The sequence below is a fragment of the Panthera pardus genome, unplaced genomic scaffold (assembly GCF_024362965.1).
Source record: "Panthera pardus isolate Hobbes unplaced genomic scaffold, ASM2436296v1 HiC_scaffold_3, whole genome shotgun sequence".
NCBI lineage: Eukaryota > Metazoa > Chordata > Mammalia > Carnivora > Felidae > Panthera > Panthera pardus.
Genome location: NW_026526876.1, coordinates 59,418,316 through 59,439,413, shown reverse-complemented (window position 1 = coordinate 59,439,413; position 21,098 = coordinate 59,418,316). Strand labels below are relative to the sequence as shown.

Here is a 21,098-nt window from a genome sequence, read left to right as displayed (position 1 = left end):
CTTAGGGCAGTGATCACAGCTCAAAATTAGCAGGAATTACTATTGTAAAGAGGAAAGAGAAGTGTATCATAAGCAGAAGAAACAGCAGGGGCAGGTATGAAGGAATGTGGTAAGATGGAATGAACAGACCATCATGACTACAGAAAAAAGAAAGAAAAATATAATGCTAGATGTGGCAGAAGGGGCAGGTAGGAGTCAGACTCTGCATGCCCCTGTAGGTCTCTCTGGAGACCAAAAGGTCTTTATTCCAAGAGCAATTTCAACTAACACATTTTAAGCTGGACAAAAGGCATGATAAGATTTGCTTTTTAAAGAGATCACCAGACCTTTGGTGCAAAGAAATGTTTAGAGGGAGGTAGGAGAGGATGTTAGCTGGACAATTAGAGGAGGCTAGACAACATGAGAGTAATATGGATTAAGGTAGAGATGAAAGATATTAAATTGTGTTACTTTAAAAATACCATGACTGACATCACTTAAGTTACTCCTACATTTCTCCTATTTACTAAGATTTAAATAGAAAATAATTAAGTATACAGTGAATCTACTTTAACTTACCTTTGGTTACTCTGAGAAAAGTTGCCTAACCACTAGATGGCAGCAAAGAGAATAATTTCAATTTTAAATGGACTCTGCTTACTAAATTCCAATCTTGGAAAAGACCAAGTTCTTGTTCTTTGAATAATGGAATACTTAACACTGACGGCACTCGTGACTTTGGTGCATTCTTTACCCTGAATTATAGCCATGCAGAGAGCTGGTCCTCTATTAAATGTATGATGAAATATTACCACAAATAACTTGTGCTACACACAAAGACATGAGGAGAAAGAGGATTTGATTACTTTTACTGTCTCCCTGGTAAGATTTTGTGAAATTTTCCATGCCTAATTCTAACAATTTATTCTACTAGACTCCCAAATTTGGATGGGCTTCTCAAAGAGTTCAAAATATCACAGGCCTTCCTTTGGCATTATTAATCCCTTTAGAAATTCTGTGTGTGTGTCTCTCCCCTCTCATTTCTCTGCAGAAAAAAACACTCATTACACTTTTTTTTCATTGAAGGGGTTCACAGAACTCTTGAAAATACGGACATCAAATTATGAACTCCTACATGTAGTAATTTGAAAGCACCTTAGCACTTATAAAACCTACTGCTAAACAAAACAGCAAGAAATTTTTCTGGATGCTGCTCTCCAGAGACTGGAGAAACTTCAACAAAGCTTAAACATGTTATCCTATGACCTTCACAATACATAACTGTCATACTTGGGGCATTAATAACATTAATATTGATGTCAACTGCATTTTATTATTAATAATAATAATAGTTAACATTTATTTAGTGCTTATTATGCATTTATTAAACGTTATTCCTAAAAGCATGAGTGTACTATCTCAAGCTTAACAATCTGAGATAGGTACTATTATTATCATTATGAGAAAACTAAGAGAGGTTAAGTCACCCAAATCACATAACTAGTCTGTCTCTAGAGCCCATGCTTTTAACCACTTCACGTAACTATCACTCATTTACCTGTTAGTTCTCAACTACTGTGTGCCACAGTATTGCCCTCAGGAATGCCATCTGAGGCTGCAAAAGCAGTTAGGATAAAAATTAAGTGCTAACCATACCCATTCCCATCTCCTTCTCCTTCCAATACAGTATTTCCAGGCAAAGCCAGTGATAATAGGTTGATGACAGGAAGAAAGGGAAATAAAAAAAAAATAAAGGGTTTGGCAATAGCAACTGGATACTTGAAAACCAACTACGACCACGAGAAAGCACTCGGATTTATGGTTGCTTCATTACCTCCACCACCACCCCAGCATAATGTCTAAATAACACAAACCTGGTAACAGAGTAAAGAAAGAAGATCTCACAAAAACATGCTAGTTTAATGACAAGGAAAACTGAGGAAAAGGGTAAGAAATCTGATCTAATTATATTGGTATCAGAGAAATGTAACTTCTAAGTTAGTTTTCTTACAGGTGTCTTAGGTTTCAAGCATGAGCAGAAAGGGTCAGTGAGTGTTATTTAGCTAATAATGATCTCCAAGGTCTTGGCATTTCACTTAAACCAAATTAAGTTATTGTAGTAATTTCAAGACCTCTCGTATAAAATACTTACACAAAGCAAGAGCTTTGGATCCGCATGAATGAGTTTCACCATGGACAGGAGAAGATACTTATAGCTTCTTGTCTCCAGGTCTGTAGGTTTTTCTTTAAATTTAAGGCTTGTTACTTTTTCTTTAAATGTAAGACTCTACAAATAAAAACAAAAACATGTCATCACCTTGTAAGAATCAGATATCAGGTTAACGAAAATAGCTATCTAACTTTTTAAAAATAAATCTATTATTAAAAAGCTTTGAAAAAGCAGACATTTTATACCACAGATGTATGTGTGGTAAGAGTAGAAACATCTGAGTAAGTATAAGGTTAATATTATTAAGCTTAAAAAACAAATGAAAATTGGGACAGTGCCTGGGTGGCTCAGTTGGTTAAGTGACCAACTCTTGATTTCAGCTCAGGTCATGATCCCAGCCAGGGTTGTAGGATCGAGCCCCACATTGGGTTCTGCGCTGAGCAAGAAGCCTGCTAAGGATTCTCTCTCTTTTCCTCTCTCGCCCTCTGGAAGGATTCTCTCTTGCTCTCTCGCCCTCTGTCCCTCTCCCCCGTGCTCTCTCACTCTCTCTAAAATAAAATAAAATTTCTGAGAACAAACTGAGGGTTTATGGGGGGGTAAGAGAGAGGGGAAAGTGGGTGATGGGCATTGAGGAAGGCACTTGGGATGAGCATTGGGTGTTGTATGGAAACCAATTTGTCAATAAATTATATTTTAAAAATAAAAATTAAAAAATTCAATTTAAATAAAAAACAAATGGAAACTATTTTTGTAACATTCATATTATTCTTATATAATGTATTTAATAAAGTTTAAATGAAAATTCCTTAAAATACTAAACACTGTAATATCAAGTTGACTCCTATGTAGAACAATTTTCCAAACTGTAGACACATTAGGGATAAAATATTTAGTCTATAGCTCTCACAAATACATCCTTTGAGCAATTCATTTAACATTTATCCCACACAAATACACACAAATATTTCAGAGAATCTATGACATTAATTTAACTAAGATGCATCATTAATGTACCACAAGAAATGAAAAACCACTGTCAACTCTAAGACACCAAATAAGATGTGTTCCCAATTTCAGAAATGTTAAAAACTAAAGTGCTTCTTAGAATTGATGAAATATGCTATAAGGTCGGTCTCTGTACTTAATAGTTCAATGGTAAGTTCTGCTTTTTCCTTCAATGGCATTCCATCTCTCTTGAGTTACAGAATGCATGTATTTTGCCTGAAGAACATTGATAAAACAAAGAAAGAAGCCTTTGACAAAGATAAATCATGAAAAATTTGCTTCAATTACAGAGATACTGCGGTAGATGCTGTGCTGATACCATAATTATGCATGTTACTCAATGAAAAATTCAACAATTATATTCTGGATACAAAACCACCTCTTTCTATTGTTATAAATCATTTCCCCCTTTTCTTTAAAAGGACATAAAATATCTAGTTTTGACACATATGCCTTTATTTATTAATACTTTTAGTTTAAAAATATGTCTAGTTTTAGGTGTATAACATAGTGATTTAATATTTATATACATTACAAAATGGTCACCACAGTAAGTCTAGTTACCATCTGCCACCATAGAAAGTGGTTACGATATTATTGATTATATTCCTTATGCTGTGTATTCCAGCAAGTCTTACTTATTTTATAACTGAAAGTATCTCTTAATCCCCTTCACTTGTTTCGTTGATCACTCCACTGCCGTCCCATCTGCCAACCATCAGTTTGTTCTCTGTACCTATCAGTCTGTTTTGTTTTTTAGATTCCACATACAACTAAAATCATATGATATTTGTCTTTCTCTGACTTATTTCACTTAGCATAATACCCCCTAGGTCCATCCATGTTGTTGCAAATGGCAACATTTCATTCTTTTTTTATGGCTGAATAATATTCCAGAGTGTGTGTGTGTGTGTGTGTGTGTGTGTGTGTGTGTGTATACACACAACTACATCTTCTTACCCACTCATCTATCAATGGACACTTAGGTTGCTTCCATATCTTGCTATGGCAAATAATGTTACTACAAACATAGCAGTGCATGTCTTTTCAAATCAGTGTTTTGCTTTCTTCAAATAAATACCTAGGAGTGGAGATACTGGACTGTATAATATCTCTATTTTTAATTTTCTGAAAAACCTCCATACCATTTTCCATAGGCTGAACCAATTTACATCGTGACCAACAATGAACAAGGGTTCCCTTTTCTCCACATCCTTGCCAACACCTGTCATTTCTTGTCTTTTTTCTAATCAGTCTGACTAGTGTGAGGTGATATGTCATTGTGGTTCTGATTTGCACTTCCTTGATGTTTAGTGACGTTGAGCATGTTTTCATATGCCTGTTGGGTACCTGTATGGCTTCTTAGGAAAAATCGCAAATATACAGATAACAGGATATTCAGCAGCTATGAACACATAATAAAAATGTCCAAGTAAATAGGCTGTCCTTCAAAGGTAAAAAGCAGAGATGCACATCTGTAACACACAGCCACAATTCTCCACGTCTAAGTGTAAGACGCATTTGTTAGTATGCCTGAGGACACTGAAGGGTTCTGGTCCTCAAAGGGGAAGAACTACTACCTAACATCCACATCAATGCTCAAGAATATCAATATAGAAAGGAAATAGCAAAACTCAGAAATACTGTTTGCTTGCATATTTATATTCCCACAGCAAATATCTTACCAAATGCATTTAATCAATTCTGTTTTTACCGTTTGCTCCCATTAAACTTTATTCTTTCATTCTAAGTCATGCTAACACCTTAGATCAAGGTGATCAACTCTCATGGAACAAATATTTACTAAGATGTAACTAAGTGCAACTGTTCTTCCCTGACACAACCAAGTGCACAGGAACACAGATCAGAGAACAATTAACAGATTTAATAATTATCTTTTACTCGGTAATGATTTTTCTAACAGTAAATAATAGTTTAATTGTGTCATTTCTTCATCTCAGGAATCAGCATATAAATTCTGTTCCAGCACTGACTTGAAAAGGTTAAATAAAGTTTTCAATTCAAATACCTTTTAATTAATGGACATTAGGGGGTTCTATAAAAGGCGGAACAGCATGCTAAAGAAGAAATACATTTTTAACCAGAAATGTAAACAAAAAAAAAATTATCCATCCATTAATTTATTGACCTTCCATCCTGCAGATATTAGTAAGAATCCAACATAGTACACGCACTTTGGCCAAAGAAGAGAAGCAGTCGCGCCCAGGAATAAATTCATTAATCAGAGTATGCAGCTGTCTATTAAGGGCCCAAACCATTTGTCACCTTATTTAAGACTATGACTAAATTACAGGCATGTAAGAGCATATCTCCTTTAGAAGCAAAATGTGCAGTAATCACACATATTTGTGAAAACTCATACAGCTATCATTAATAGGCTACCCAAGTTTTAAAACAGTAAACGATTAGTGCTAAGAAAAATATTTCAAACTTTTAAAAATATTACCAAAGTATAAAATGGAGAAACTATGGCCCATTGTGTATATGTTAAGGCTAAAGAGTTTAAGTGATGAAGAGCTCAATCTAAGAAAACAATGTAATCTTAGACTATATTATTAGTAGAAACACGATATGCAGACACAGCAGGTTAATGGTATTCTTCAATTATACCACATCTGCAACACTAAAAGCAGATCTTCATATGTCATTTTAATTGGAAAAAAAAAAAATGTTAGCTTGAGTCCTTTCCAGAAGAGAAGCAGAAGAGGAGAGGTTTAAAAGCAAATCAGGAAAGAAATTACTTCACTCATTCAACACATATGCACTAAATGCCTACTACGTGCCAGATAGCGTTCTGGGGGGCCAGGAACCCAGTGCTGGACAAGCCAGATGGAGCTCCTGCTTTGATCAAACTAATGCACTAATGAGGTAAGACAGCTAAAGAACTGGACAGGCACTGGAAAGAATGGCAATTATTCACTAATCATGACTGTCATTCACTAAACATTTTATGTGCCTCAGTTTCCTCAGCGGTAAAAACAGATCAAACAGCACGCGTGCGCACGTGCACACACAAACACACACACACACACGCCCACAAGCTTTTAAAGAAAGCTGAAATAATTAAACCCCTCCCAATTCTAAAATCATATTTAAAAAAAGAAACCTCAGGAGTTCAAGATAACTTTACTGAAATATCTGCAGTGCTGTCCTATGGAAGAAGCAGACAAAACATCTGGGGCAATGCAAATGAGGACAATGCACTGAACATATCATGTTAACACAGCGGTTTTCAACTGGGGGCAGTTTTGTCTCCCGAGGGATAACTGGAAATGTCTGGAGACGTTTTTGCTTTTCAAGACCAGCAGCCAGCGGGGTGGTGTTACTGGCATGTAGTGGTAGAGGCTAGAAATGCTGCTGAACATTCTACAGAACACAGGATAGTCCCTTACAACTGTCTCCTACAACATTTAAAAATGCCAACAGTGCCAAGGTTGAGAAACCCTGATGTCACACATTTAAACCACTTATTACAAATTTCCTATGTTTCAGGCTTGAGGGCCACCTGTGGTGAGCTCTTTACTAGAAGTGCTCAAGCGGGGCGCCTGGGTGGCTTGGTCGGTTAAGCGTCCGACTTCGGCTCAGGTCATGATCTCACGGTCTGTGAGTTCGAGCCCCGCGTCAGGCTCTGTGCTGACAGCTCAGAGCCTGGAGCCCGTTTCAGATTCTGTGTCTCCCTCTCTCTCTGCTCCTCCCCTGTTCATGCTCTGTCTCTCTCTGTCTCAAAAATAAATAAACGTTAAAAAAAAAAAAAAAAAAAAAAAGAAGTGCTCAAGCAAGAGCTACAAGACTGGCATCTCTGTGAGGGTAAGTGCCTTGTCTTTTTAGCTCATCACGCTTCCCTGGTGTTAACACTATGCCCGGCAGCTTGTCGGAGAGCTCAGAATTTCCACATTTACTGTCTGACTGTTCACGGCACCAGGTTTAAAAGGGAAAAGATTCACCTTAAAGATCATCTCAATAGTAAAATTTTATTATTCTAAAAAATTATTTCAGATTAAATTTGTTAATTAATTTTCCCGGTAAGAATATCAGGCAGAAAACCCTCCTTCAGCCACTATGTATAACTTCATATACACATATAGTACATATTCATACACATACATACACACAAAATTTCATATATAATGATATGAAAGTAAACAGCTTAAGAATGATTTCACAAATCAAATGTATACTGACACTTTCAGAGAATAATAGGAAATAAAAACTCAATTCTTATCATAGGTGTCCTTGGACCAAAAGAAGTCTAGCTGTGGTTTTTATGAACTTTCAGTACTACAGTATGTTGCTCCTGGAATCAGTTAATAAGTAAGGCTAAGATGTAAAATAACTTCTAAATGTAGGGAACATTTTCAGACTACCAGTCAAATTTTGTCTTTGTTCAAAGGACTAATTTCGTTTCACTTTCTTTCAGTCCTCATGCACAGGAAGTGAAATTGCAGATGGCTGGTAAAGTGGATACTGAAGTTAAAGTGGAAGTGACTATTAACTTTCTACCAGTTTCTACTATTGAAGGCCATTAACTTTCTGCCCGAAGAATTAGAAATTTTAAAAAGTCAAAGTTCTATTTACTATAGGATATCTAGAATGAATGGTTAAACAATTATTTTAAGTCATTTTCCAAGACAACTTGTAAAACGATGTCTAGTTATTTAACATTTAAGTAGCTATTATTTATGTTTACCTCCAATTAACTTAGATTGAAATTTTCAATTTTTTAAAAAATTAAGTACTTGGCATCACAAAAAGTCAACTAAAAATAGTTTGTGTTTTATTTATTTTATTGAATAAAACATAATTTCCATGTTCTTTGGCTATAATTTCTTAGACTAAATAATCCTAAAGTATTCAGTATAGCAAACTTCTCTATTTGAACATCTGAGATAAATAATCCTCAGAAACAACTACTGACAACTGGATAAGAGTGAACTACAATTGTATTGAACCAAAATATTTTATTGACTAAGGAAACTTGGGAAAAGAGGAGAAAGCTATTTAAATTATAAGTGTGAAATGGCTAACTTACCAGAAAAAATTTTTTACCAATTTTTACCAAAAAATGTTTTTCCAATAGGTAAAAACATGCTACGTTTTCATTTGAAATGACATGATGTGACTATAACAGTAACTATACACAGAAAAGTCAAAGAAACCAAGGACTCTTCTGAGGTAGTTACAGTGGATCATACTTACAGCCACAGAAGCCCACTGCCATGCAAAACAGTGACTGGTTGGCATCTGATCATGTGAGCGACAACAGCCAATAAGAATAGAAAATAAGAAGCAGAAGACAAAGCACCACCAATCAATGTCAAGAGTTGCCATGTAGAATACTCTTGCTATACATAAATACCAAGAAATGACTTCTATGATCCTGTAACTGTCTGTTTCAATTGGTTCCATATGAGTTTTAAAATTCCATTTAAGAGTACTAATCTGTTAGAATACCTCATTTGAAAAGACTCTTTTTACTAAGTTTAAACATGAACTTCAATATCAAAGTGCCTATCATTTGCTGAATGATAGCACATTTGCTGAAATATGAAATATTTTATTTTAGATAAAAATGTTTCATTTTATTTCTAATTTCCTATGTGCAGTGTCCAGCATCCAGTGGGCAAAAACGGTGTAGAAACATTCACTCTAACCCAGGAGTCAGCTTCCCTACTCATCCCCAAAGATGAAGAGCAAACCAAAATATTTTGATTAGTAAGGAAAAGTTACAGCAAAAAGAAAGTAAGGGGGAAAAAAAAAGGAGAACGAAAGAAAAAGAAATTAAGATTTTTAACAGCATTTTGTGGGAAAATTTCTCTAAGAAAAACAAGTTCGACTCACTGAAATCGTGAAAAACAAACACCATTAGCTAGCATTGCAACAATACTGCAGGATGCAACATATCACCATACTTATAGAAAAGGAAGGACTCATTTGATTTTCTAAAATGATCAAAAAAACAGGAATAGGATAGAGACACTGAAAACGCAATAGGAAGAAGGGGGAATTCAAAATTCACGATTCCTCTTACCGGTGCCATTCGTATTGCTGGGTGTGCTCCACAACCCTGCACTGCTTTATGAAGCGTTTCACCAAACATGTTTCGAAGCTCGACTGAGTGACAATATACAGCATCGATCTTAGGCCACCAATCCAACGCAGACTAGAGAAAAACAGAGACCATAAGAGAAGAAAAGTATAAATATGCATGAGTTACATGCTCTGGTTAACACTGTAGTCTTAGGTTTTAGCCTTCCGTGAAAAATTTTCTAGGACCATGCAAACACACACCATGATTTCCAAAGTCTTCAAATAAGATCTTTAATTCAAACACCGAACCATACATGTATTTTAAAATATAATAATGAACATGAGACAAACTGCCACTTCATGTGCATGGGCATATGAGACTATCTTTTCTCACTGATAAGCCAATGAATCTGAAAAACAAAGAGTCTTTAGAAAGCTAATTCTGTAGCCAATCTTTTTCTTTTTTTTTTTTTAAGTTTAACTTTTACATATTTCAGAAACATATGCATTTATAGTATATATTCTCCCACATAAGAATGCTATTATCAAAGTTTTAAGAAAGATTAGTGGTTCAACACAATGTTGAAGGACTATGCGGCAAACCATCACTTATATGCCTACAAACAACAGTGATTGGTACAACATAAAATTAGTAAATGAGATAAAGCTATTAGTAAACCTATAACCTTAAATTGATATGCAATGATGGTATAATACATGAAAAGACTAATGATTACCACAAGGACAAACTGCTCATAGCTAACTATTGTTTAGATGTAATTATTTTATGTAAATATCTCTGTCAGTTTCGCCCATTTAGCTCTGATTCTAGTTTCTAGTGACTATTTTATTTGAATAGTGTCTAATGTAACTTTAAAATTAATTACTATATTATGGGGATGCCTGGGTGGCTCAGTCAGTTAAGCATCCGACTCTTGATTGCAGCTCAGGTCATGATCTCACAGGTTCGTGAGTTTGAGCCCCACATCCAGCTCCTTGTACTGACAGCGTGAAGCCTGCTTGGGATTCTCTCTCCTCCCCCGCCCTCTCTGCCCCTCCTGTGCATGCCCTCTCTCTCAAATAAACAAACTTAAAAAAAAAAAAAATTACTGTATTACTAAAATGAAGAAAACTATAAAGTCTATTGGTCAGGACAAAAATGAATGTTCACTATGTATGGAGATTGTGCAAGCCGTACGGGACCACTTAACACATAGGTTATTACACAGGCATCCAGTTTATGACACTCCCACTGCAGAGGAGACACGTGAATGTGAATTCAGAATGACTGAATTAACACAGGCGGAGGATTTAAGAGCTTCATATCCTAATCCTAGGTTCCTTCTCACTCAAAACTAAGCTCGTTAAATTCTCAACTTTTAATTTCTTCACCCATAATCGTCAGAGTATTTTAGGCAGCAGCATCAAGTTATATCACTTTAACCTACAACTATGGGTTACGAAACTCTATTTACTGGGTAGTAAATTATACAATCAACTTACGACACACAACTTGAATACTGAACTCTATTTAGGAAGGGACCCCAAAGCTGTGAGGGAAGAAATACTACTCTCTTTGGAAAGTACGGTTGATACTGCTATTCCCTCAACCCTCACTCTACATAAGCTCATTCCTACCTAACAAATGATCAAATTTTAGTTTGGTTATATAATGGATTCTTTAAACTCTGGTCAATTCAGTCATTTGACTTGCCCAAGCAATCAATACAGCTTGATCTCCATTTATTTACTAATTTACACAGCTTGTATTAATCGGCTTAAAGAGACAAAGGCTGAATAATCACAAAATGCAATGAGATAAAGGTCCTACTAACTCTCCTGACCCCATAATATCCTGTCAGAAACTAACGAAAGAGAAATGCATCCCATATAACACCTGATCCAAACTACTACATTACTCTAATAGCTGTTGAAATTGTACCATGGTACCAGGTGCATCTTATAAAATAATGTGATTTTAACTCATGATTTAGTGACTTTCATAATATAAAAATGTATTCATTTTAATATAAAAGTTGAAGATACACTTTCAAATTAAATACGCACTAAAAACTAGACATCATGTGGTTGGTAAAAATTATAGTGTTTTACACAGGTACTAAATGTGTCCGTTCTGAAACTAGTCGACGAAAATAGACATTCTTTTTTTTTTCCTCAAAAACACTACGTTTATTGCCAAACAAATGGCAATACTTTTGCAAGTACATAGTATGAGCAAACTATGACAATTCTTCAAGAGATTGCTTAAATAAATTTTCAAATGTGTTGGAGAGAACAACTTATCGTGTTGGAGAGAACAACTTATCCAGCCTCTTGGTAGGAAGAGGTCCTGTCATTCTCAGTACGGGAGCTACCCATAAGGAAACTACAACAAACTGCCATAAGGGACAAAACAGAGTGAATACTAAGTACCATACTAGCCACAGCATGTTCCGCTGATGGCTAAGATACCTGGGTCAGATATGTGTATTACTATTTCTTTAGTTTCCCAATTATAACAACATACCTAACTTAACCCAAAGGAAGCCAGTAAGGATTCAGTACGTAACACAGATCTTATAACTGTAATTCATCTCTTACAGCATGCCATAATAAAAAAGTGACCGTACTAGAAGTACCATATTTGAAGCTGACAAATGTTTACAGTATGATAAAATTCAAATAGTGAACAGGCTTGCAGATTTCTTAAGAAGAAACAGTAGAAGATCTTAGACCTAAACACTGTACTTGTGAACGGAGTATGAGTATGTTTCACAGAAGGGAAAAAAAAAAAAAAACCCAACTACAAACCATTACCACTTCTACATAACCCTCAAAAACGTATCAGTAAAACTTTTATCTTACTCGAGAATGTGATAATAAGAAACAAAATCTGTGAATTTGGCTAAAGAACCATGGAAGGCAGGAACTTATGAGGTGTATTGAACCAAGAATCATTGAAAAGGAAATTTTATACTATGAATAAATTTAAGATTAGGAGTCCAAATATCTCAGAAAAACTTCATGTGATTTCAAGACAAAGTTATTTCCATAACTGTCTTCAGTGAGACTCTGTAATAGTCAATTCCATAAATTTGCATATTTACTTTACAAATAGTCCTTTTCAGTCAGAAAGTACTTCAGATTCAGTATCTATTAGCCTCAAACCACAGGAAGGAGAAAAAACAAAAACAAAAACACCAACCCTAACAAGAAACAATTTATCAAACATCCTATAATAAGATAAAGTACCCATTGTCTACAGTATACCTTTAGAAGATACTTTATAGACTCAAATTTATGCTTTTGGCAGGTTACTCGTTAAAGGTCGAGTTAGTCGATACAGGTTTTTCATTTCGTACAGACGTGACCTCCGATACAGACACACCGCGCCCTCACACATGCAGTACCCAGTGGAGCACAGAAGGACGCACGACCACTTCACCGTGTACATGGAGGCATGCACGAAGTACCACTCCAGGCATGCTTTAAACCCACAAAGGAGCAGCCCAGCCACTTACAGCAGTGCCAAGTCCATGCTTGAAAGTGCTCTATGTATTCGATTGTAGACAAAAATATTTCACAATTAAAGTAACTAGCCACAAAGAATCAAAAAAGTATACACTTGGGTTTATTAAATCAAGTTGTAAGCATTTATGTAAAACCGTCCACTCTAATAAATGGAGTGTGTTTAGTATTATAAGTCAAAGGAGAAAAATAATAATATTTTAATTCTGAATTACACATAAACCTGAGGGGGGGGGGGAAGTCATCTCTTTTTTTCTTAAATGACCCTGAAAGTAAACATTAAGGATACAATGTCTTGCTCATTACCCTGGCAAAAGTAAAGTAAAAATTTTGTAAGTTTTTAATACAAACATACCTTATCTGCAATCAGATTCATTAAAGTTTCCCTTCGGGGATAAATAGCATTTCACGTTATTTACGCCTATCATTTAATCCAATGATACTCAAGTGAGGAACATATCATTCCCTCAAGGCGTTTCAGTTGCCCACAATGTCTGGGGGTGGGAGGAGGGAAGAGGCCCAACGGTATTTAATGAAATGAGGATGAGGGATACTAGGTGTCTGGCCATGCACAAGATAGTCCTGCACAGCAAGGAATTGCCCTGCCCAGAATGCTAGCGCCCATGGAGAAAATGAAACGTGTCACTAGTCAGCTCTATTGACAGTTATTCTTGCCCTGCAGGGATGGATAAAAGCAAAGAAAGTGGGCAGAATTTCATTTAGCTCAACGCATCCAAGGCAAATAAATGTGGGGAGGTACTCTTAATTCATCAGCGATACACTCTTAAAGTGGAATTTGCCTATAAAGAGGACAAATATACCTAAGTTATCAGTGATTAACGTTCTTTTTGAGGGAGAAAAAATGTGGCCAATTTACACATAACTATGACTATCCATAAATGGATAAAAGTAGAGCTATGGTAAATAACACTTGAGAACCTTCAAAATATTATTTTCATAATCAGAAAAAAAGCATTTTTTAACTTCATGGTCCAAATCTGATAAGGTTTCATCATCCTTCTACTTAATGTACCCACATCAGAGTCCAAAGTTTCACAAGTATCTCTTAATGAACTTGCTTATTTTGTCTGATATGCTTTTGTATCATGTCAATACCTCTATTTAAGTGTGTTAATATTTCACGTGTTTAAGGAAGACTAAAAAGTACAATCAAATATTATCTCACCATTCTAAATGTACCATACTGGCCTACAACATATTGTTAGTTACTGCTTTTAACTTAAATGGTAAGGTGACAAGTCAGAACATATCAAATGCTGGGGAAAGGCTAGAAATATTAAAATAATATGTAAAGAGTTTGGGGATGTGGGGCACCTGGGGGGCTCAGTCGGTTGAGCGTCAAGCTCTTGGTTTCGGCTCAGGTCATGATCTCATGGTTCGTGGGTTGGGGCCCAGCATTGGGTTCTGCGCTGGCAGGGCGGAGCCTGCTTGGGATTCTCTCCCAGCTCTCTCTCTGCCCCACCCCCCAACATATCTAAGGAAATAAATAAACTAAAAAAAAAAAACAGTTTGGGGATGAAAATGTTCAATTATATTCTCAGTGGCACTGTTCTCAAGGGCTTTTGATGCAAATAAAATATTTCAGGTTTAATCTTTCCAAAGGATCCTATTAACTCCACCTTCCTCAATAAAGGAAGGCCAAATTGAATATGAAACTAAATATGAAAAATACAACTGTATATCAATTACTAGATATAATCACCTGTGAGAAATCTTCCTATACCATATATCTAAGTTCAAAACCTTTTGTAAACCAAGAATGTCTTTCTTGTAAAGAAATAAAGGAAGAAAAAAATTTTAAGTAATTTAGCAATACCTTTTGGACTTACATTGGTGATGATTCGATGGAGTGAATTTACCAGCACATAGTGAAATGTAGAAGGGGAATTCTGAGCCAGGCAGATCTACAGGGGAAAAGAAAAAAAATCATATATTATTTCTAAGAGAAAAATATCCTGTAGCACAAATGAGAATAAAAGAAACAGAAAAAAAGTTTTTAAAAAGCAGAATACATTCTTAAGGTCTTAAAATTAATATTAATGTATAATATTGAGAAATACCAATTCATCTTCATAGTCTTTTCATATTTATAAAGAAAGGATCAACAGCATCAGTAAGCATAACTGGATAAAAACCAATGTTCTCACCTTAAAGTGTTGGTTGTTGTGAGGGCTTATACGAAAGCAAGAGACAAGGCAGTCAATCATCAGATCCACATCTGCGGGCTGACTGCCTCTTGAGAATGGCTTACTTGGATTAAAAAGCAGGTTCTATAAAAATCCCGAGAGAAAACAAAAGCCTTTAAACAGTCATGCAGTATTTTTTTTTTTTTTTTTTTTTACTAGTATTTAATAGTATCAACACAGCATCCACGCAGAGGGCAATAACATTCAGTTGCCAGAAGAAGTAGAAAACACTAACGTTGTGGTTCATTGGTGATAAAATGCTTGCTGTACCATGTTTGGTTCCTTTCAGGCCCTCATTTCTACGTTATTGTAAAACCAAGTCTGAATGTTTATGATAACTTAAGAAAACTGGCTAATTCTGTGTTTTCGTCAAATTCTAAGCCACTTTATTTAGTCTGAGTAACCCAAAAACAACAAAAGCAGGTCCTCCGAAGGTATCATCAAAGAAGATTCAGAACTTCGGTGTTAGCGATGATCTCTGACAACTATCTAGCATAATAATACTAATATTGGAAGTTTATTTTTCCTTAGGTATTCTTAAAGTTTGTAGTAGAGAAGTAAAAAGCAAATTACCTTAAGATCAACCACCATGGACTGGACTAGGAGGAAAATGACAGAGTTGTCTTCCCAGTTGATATAAGTACTTGCTTTGCACAGTTTGACACAGGCTATTGCAGCACTCTCCGTCAGCTGCCTGCTTCCTCCATGGCCGGCAAGTGCTTTCCGTAGGCTGTCCAGAAACAACTTCTACAGAATTCAAATACAGAAACGAGACAATATGCCAAGTTTCTAACATTTCAGATTTGTCTCATAATATAGCCAATGATCAGCCTCTAAAAATCATATTCTAAAACCACATACTTGATATTTCCAATTTTTTATTTCAAAATTTAGGTAGTTGTCATCACTGACATGTTTCTCAAATCCCCAGAATCAGAATCTGTTCTTCACTTTCTTGGTTGTATTATTTAAAAAAAATTTTTCTTTTACATTTATTTATTTTTGAGAAAGAGTGAGACAAAGCGTGAGCAGGGGAGGGGGAGAGAGAGAAGGAGACAGACTCTGAAGCAGGCTCCAGGCTCTGAGCGGTCAGCACAGAGCCTGACGCGGGGCTCGAACCCACGAACCGTGAGATCATGACCTGAGCCGAAGTTGGACGCTCAAGCGACTGAGCCACTCAGGTGCCCCTCTTGGTTGAATTATTAAAGGACTTAAGAAACAGTCCTTCCCAAACATGGTAGTTGACTTCTCAACCCTGAATTCAGCTGATCATATTCTCTTTCAAAATATTTCTAAATATTATACTACTTTAGTCATGGTCCATGCCAAACTGTCGATCCTTTTCTGAAACTCCAGACAATATTCAACCTTCAACCTTCTAAGGATATACCAATATTGCTCTACATTCTGTTCCTCACAAAAAGTTGTCCATTCTTGTGATCTCAAGCCCTCTTTGCAGCTCATCAACACATTTCTCCCTCTGCTCTTCTCCTAAATGAAAACCTCACATCTCCACTTACATGAATTCTCAAATATAACATGTCAAAAGCTAAACTGATCAAACAGCAGAATATATATTCTTCTCCAGTTCACATGAACAATATCCTCGATAGACCATATGTTAGGCTACAAGAAAGGTTTTAACAAATTTAAAGAGATTGAAATCATATGAAATATTTTTTTCTGATCACAATGAAACTAGAAATCAACAGTAGAAAGAAAACTGGAAAGTTCACAGATATATGAAAATTAAACACCAATGGTCAAGGAAAAAAAACACAGATTAGAAAACATCTTGAAACAGATCAAAGTGAAAACACAACACACCAAAAATGGGATGCAGTGGAAGCAGCGCTAAGAGGAAAATTTATAGTTGGAAATGCTCACATTAAAAAGAAGAAAGCTCTCAGGGCATCTGGGTGGCTCAGTTAAACATCAGACTCCTGATTTCAGCTTAGGTCATGATCTCATGGTTTGTGAGTTCAAGCCCCGCATGGAATTCTCTCTCTCCTCTCTCTCTCTGCCCCTCCCCTGCTCACTCTCTCTCTCTCCCCCTCTCTAAAGAAATAATCTTTTTTTTTTTAATGTTGGTTCTTTGAATGGTTCAAGAAATTTGAGAGACCTTTATCTAGACTGATTAAGAAAAAAGACTGAAGACCTAAATTACCAAAACCCAGAATTAAAAGTGAGAACGCTACTGTTTGTTTGCTTTTATTTATTTATTTTGAGAAAGAGAGAGAGAGAGTGCAAGCAGGGAAGGGCCAGAGAGAGGGAAAGACCGAATCCCAAATAGGCTCTGTGCTGTCAGTGCAGAGCCCGATGCAGGGCTCAAACTCATAAACCATAGATCATGACCTGAATGGGAGAAAACATGTGCAAATCATACATCTGATATGGGATTACAACATGTAAACAACTCCAACAGCTCAACAACAAAAAATAAACAGTTCAATTTAAAAATGGGCAAAGAACTTTAATAGACACCTTCTCCAAAGAAATACAAATGGCCAATAAGCTTATGAAAAGATGCTCAACATGGTTAGTCCATTAGAAAGATGAAAATCAGGGGGCCTGGCTGCTTCAGTCAGAAGAGCATCCAACTATTAATCTTGGGGTCAGGAGTTCAAGCCCCACATTGAGTGTAGAGATTACTTACATAAACTTTTTTTAAAAACTTAAGAAAACGCAAATCAAAATCACAATGAAATACCACTGCACACAAGAAATTTCTAGGATATAAGCAAAATGTGGTATACATACACACGCACACACGCGCACACACACACACACACACACACACACACACACACGAATATTTACTCAGCCATAATAACTAATGAAATTCGGATAATGCTACAAAACATTATGTTAAATGACATAGGTCAGACGTAAAAGGACAAATATTGTATGATTCCACTTATATGAGGTACCTAAAATAGGCAATTCCAAGAGACCAAAAGTAGAATAGAGGTTACCAGGGACTAATGAGGAGGAGGGGATGAGGAGTTATTGTTTAACATACAGAATCTAAGAGGACCATAAAAAAGTTCACGAATAGATAATGGTGATGGTTGCAAAACACTGTGAGTGTACTTGATGCCATTTAATTGCACACTTAAAGACAGTTAAAAGGATAAATTTTGGGTTATTTTACCAGAATATAAATAAAATTTTTAAAAGCTAAACTCCTATTTATTTTGACCTAGCTCCCACTTTAGACTTTCCTTTTATCAACCAAAAACACTACTTTGCATATCTCACCTTTAGCCCTAAACTTTGGACTTTTCCTCATTGCCTAAAGAATAAAGTTTAAACCCAAACTGGCTCACAGTATCTTCCAGATTATTCACATCTGCCTTTCATCCTCATTTCTTATCACTGCCTGCATGAATTTTCCATCTTCAAGGCTAAGCAACTTTTCTGAACATACCTTTAACATTTGTACACAATCCATTTTCTTGATCACCCTGGCCTGAACAACTCTGTATCTCTTTCTCTTTTCTAAGTTCTATTCTTATTTCAAGCTCAACTAAGGTTCCACACTCCTTCTCGCAGCACATATAGCCACATTATTCTCCTAGTGGACAGGTACTCTTTAAATGCAGCTCTTCACCCATAAAGAAATAACTGGGAATTCTAGGGAGACAGCAGTCTAAGCCATCCTTGACTCCCTCTGTCTTCCCTAATTCCTTCATTCCTTGGTTCCTGGGGATATAAATGTATTTCTCAGGCTCTCTTGCAGTTAAATATGGCCATGTGACTGAGTTCTACCCAATGGAATGTGAATGAAAGTGTGATGTTTCCAGGCCTGGCCCATCAAAATCCTCAGGATGATTTCCCATGTTTTCCCTTCTGGCTAGCAGAACAGAAGCAACTTCCATAGAAGCTATGTTTTAAAGATGGCAGTCTTTGCGGTGCAAGGTCCTAAGAAACCACAAAAAGGAGGGCCGTCCCACAGAGCTATTCAGATCAGCAGCTCATTAGCGCTTCATAAGTATAATAAAGTTCTATTGTGGCGAGCCATTATACTACCTTCCCTAATACAGTAAAAAAAACAATAAAATAGTAATAACAAAAATTATAAACTGAAAAACAGAACCACTTTGCATATAGTTTGCAGTCAACAATGTGTAAATAAAAGCCCAATCCAGTCTGCTAAGGGTTCTATTTGTTGTTTATTCTTTGCTTGCTTTATAATAAAGACCTAGGCGTGATTACCAACGATTAGGAGGAGTTCTGCCACGCTAACAGAGCATACTGCTACTTGAGGGCTAGGGGAGCTCAGACAGCTAAACTAAGCATTTCCCCCAGCATATTCACAGGGGACTTTCAAGCCCCTACAGCAGTTCTCGAGAACTACAGATCAGTTGTTAAGTGCAGTTTTAAACATTTACATTAAATTCTGTACCCTAAAAAATGATATACATTCTACTCTGATGACCACAGGACACTTTTAAAGCAAATACGTACCACCATTTTCTAACCACAATTAAGTTTTTTTAAATCTCCAAAAAAACTAACAATTTAGAACAATAAAACATTCTTCTAAATCAAATGTGGTATCATTCAGTAAGAGACTAATAGACAGTCTCATAAATTAATAAGAGACTAGTAAAAAAAAGGGGGGGGGGGGAGGGGGAATCAACAGACATGCAAAAGAAAACATGCAAATGACCTAGAAACAGAAATGATCCTGAACCTCACTAATGCAATGAATAAAATGAGATGCTCTTTTTTACCTCCTTAAAGACTGAAAAACAAGTAGTCCAGGTGAGGATGCAGAAAAACAGGCATTCTAATTCATATTGGTGAAAATGTGACATGGTATAAATATTGGGAAATGTAAATCTAAAAATATCTATTAAAAATTTTAAATTCAAATGTCCTTCACACAAAATCCCAGTTTTGGAATTCTAGTCTACAGAACTAAAAGCATCAGTTAACAAAAATATATGAACAAAGATATTTACTTAAGGATTAAATGTAAAGTCAAAAACCTGAAAAAAATCTAAGAATCCATCCATTCACCGTCAAATGGTTGAGTAAATGAGGCTCATCAGTGTAACAGAATATTATCCAACACTTAAAGGAATGTGTTAGATCTCTAACAACTATTTTGAGGAAGAGCCAAGATACACTCTAAGGTAAATAAAGCAAGCTGCAGAATGTGTATAAAATGATTTCATTTTGGGGCTCCTGACTGGCTCAGGCAGTGGAGCATGTGACTCTTGGTCTCAGGGTCATGAGTTCAAGCCCCACACTGGCTGTAGAGAGTACTTAAAGGGGAAAAAAAAAAAAAAAAAAAAAAATATATATATATATATATATATATATGTGTGTGTGTGTGTGTGTGTGTGTGATTTCATTTTAAAATATAATCACCAGTCTATGCATGTACGTGTATTTTCATTGGAATGTTTTTACGAGCAAGTAGATATGAATGGAAGGATACGTATCAACCAACCATTAACACTGGTTAGCTCATAACTAATATGCCCCGGAAAGAGAATACATTAAAAAAATAAATAAATAATACATTTTTTTAATCCAGAAAGATTTTAAAAATCTAAACTTTTTAACCTAGAAACGTACTAAGAAATATATAAAAGCCAATTTCAAAAATCTCAGATGTTCCAGGTACAAAAGCCACATATTACATGATTCCATTTGTATGAAATGTCCAGAATAGGCAAATCCCATAGTGACAGCAGACTTGTGGTCACCAGAAGCTAGGGTGAGAGAGGAATAAGAAGTGATTGCTAACAGGTATAAGGCTTCTTTCTGGGATGATAGAAATGTTCTGGTATTAGTGGTGATGGTTGCACAACTTTTTGTATATGCTAAAAACTACTGAATTGTAGGCTTTAAAAGAGTATATTTATGGTATGTGAATTTTATCTCAATAAAATGAATAAGTAAAATCTTGGGTAGGAGCAGTCTGACCAAAAAAGCTAAGAGACAAAAAGACAGAGATGACTACAGACAAATTTTAAATACCTAAACAGCAAAAACCAAATGAAACAAACAAAAAACCATAAACGAAGTTTAAAAAGAGAAATTAAGTAAAAGTGTACAGACAACACACAACTTACAGGGTGCCTGGGTGGCTCAGTCATTAAGTATCTGACTTTGGCTCAGGTCATGATATCATGGTTTGTGAG

General features: G+C 35.9%; 1 protein-coding gene across 11 annotated transcripts in view; it reads right to left on the bottom strand.

The window, feature by feature from the left end:
- NF1 (neurofibromin 1) overlaps nucleotides 1-21,098 on the bottom strand; it is a 248,005-nt gene that overhangs the window by 151,955 nt on the left and 74,952 nt on the right. For 7 of the 11 annotated variants that reach the window (XM_053892642.1, XM_053892646.1, XM_053892648.1 and 4 more), the window contains exons 9-14: nucleotides 15,511-15,684; nucleotides 14,899-15,021; nucleotides 14,581-14,655; nucleotides 12,724-12,753; nucleotides 9,204-9,335; nucleotides 2,132-2,266 (exon numbers count right to left, since the gene is read on the bottom strand). In XM_053892642.1, the coding sequence (XP_053748617.1) occupies nucleotides 2,132-2,266; nucleotides 9,204-9,335; nucleotides 12,724-12,753; nucleotides 14,581-14,655; nucleotides 14,899-15,021; nucleotides 15,511-15,684 (669 nt within the window). Of the gene's footprint in view, nucleotides 1-2,131; nucleotides 2,267-9,203; nucleotides 9,336-12,723; nucleotides 12,754-14,567; nucleotides 14,656-14,898; nucleotides 15,022-15,510; nucleotides 15,685-21,098 lie in introns of those variants that run through there. The other 4 variants (XM_053892645.1, XM_053892650.1, XM_053892651.1 and 1 more) reach the window with 2 other exon arrangements.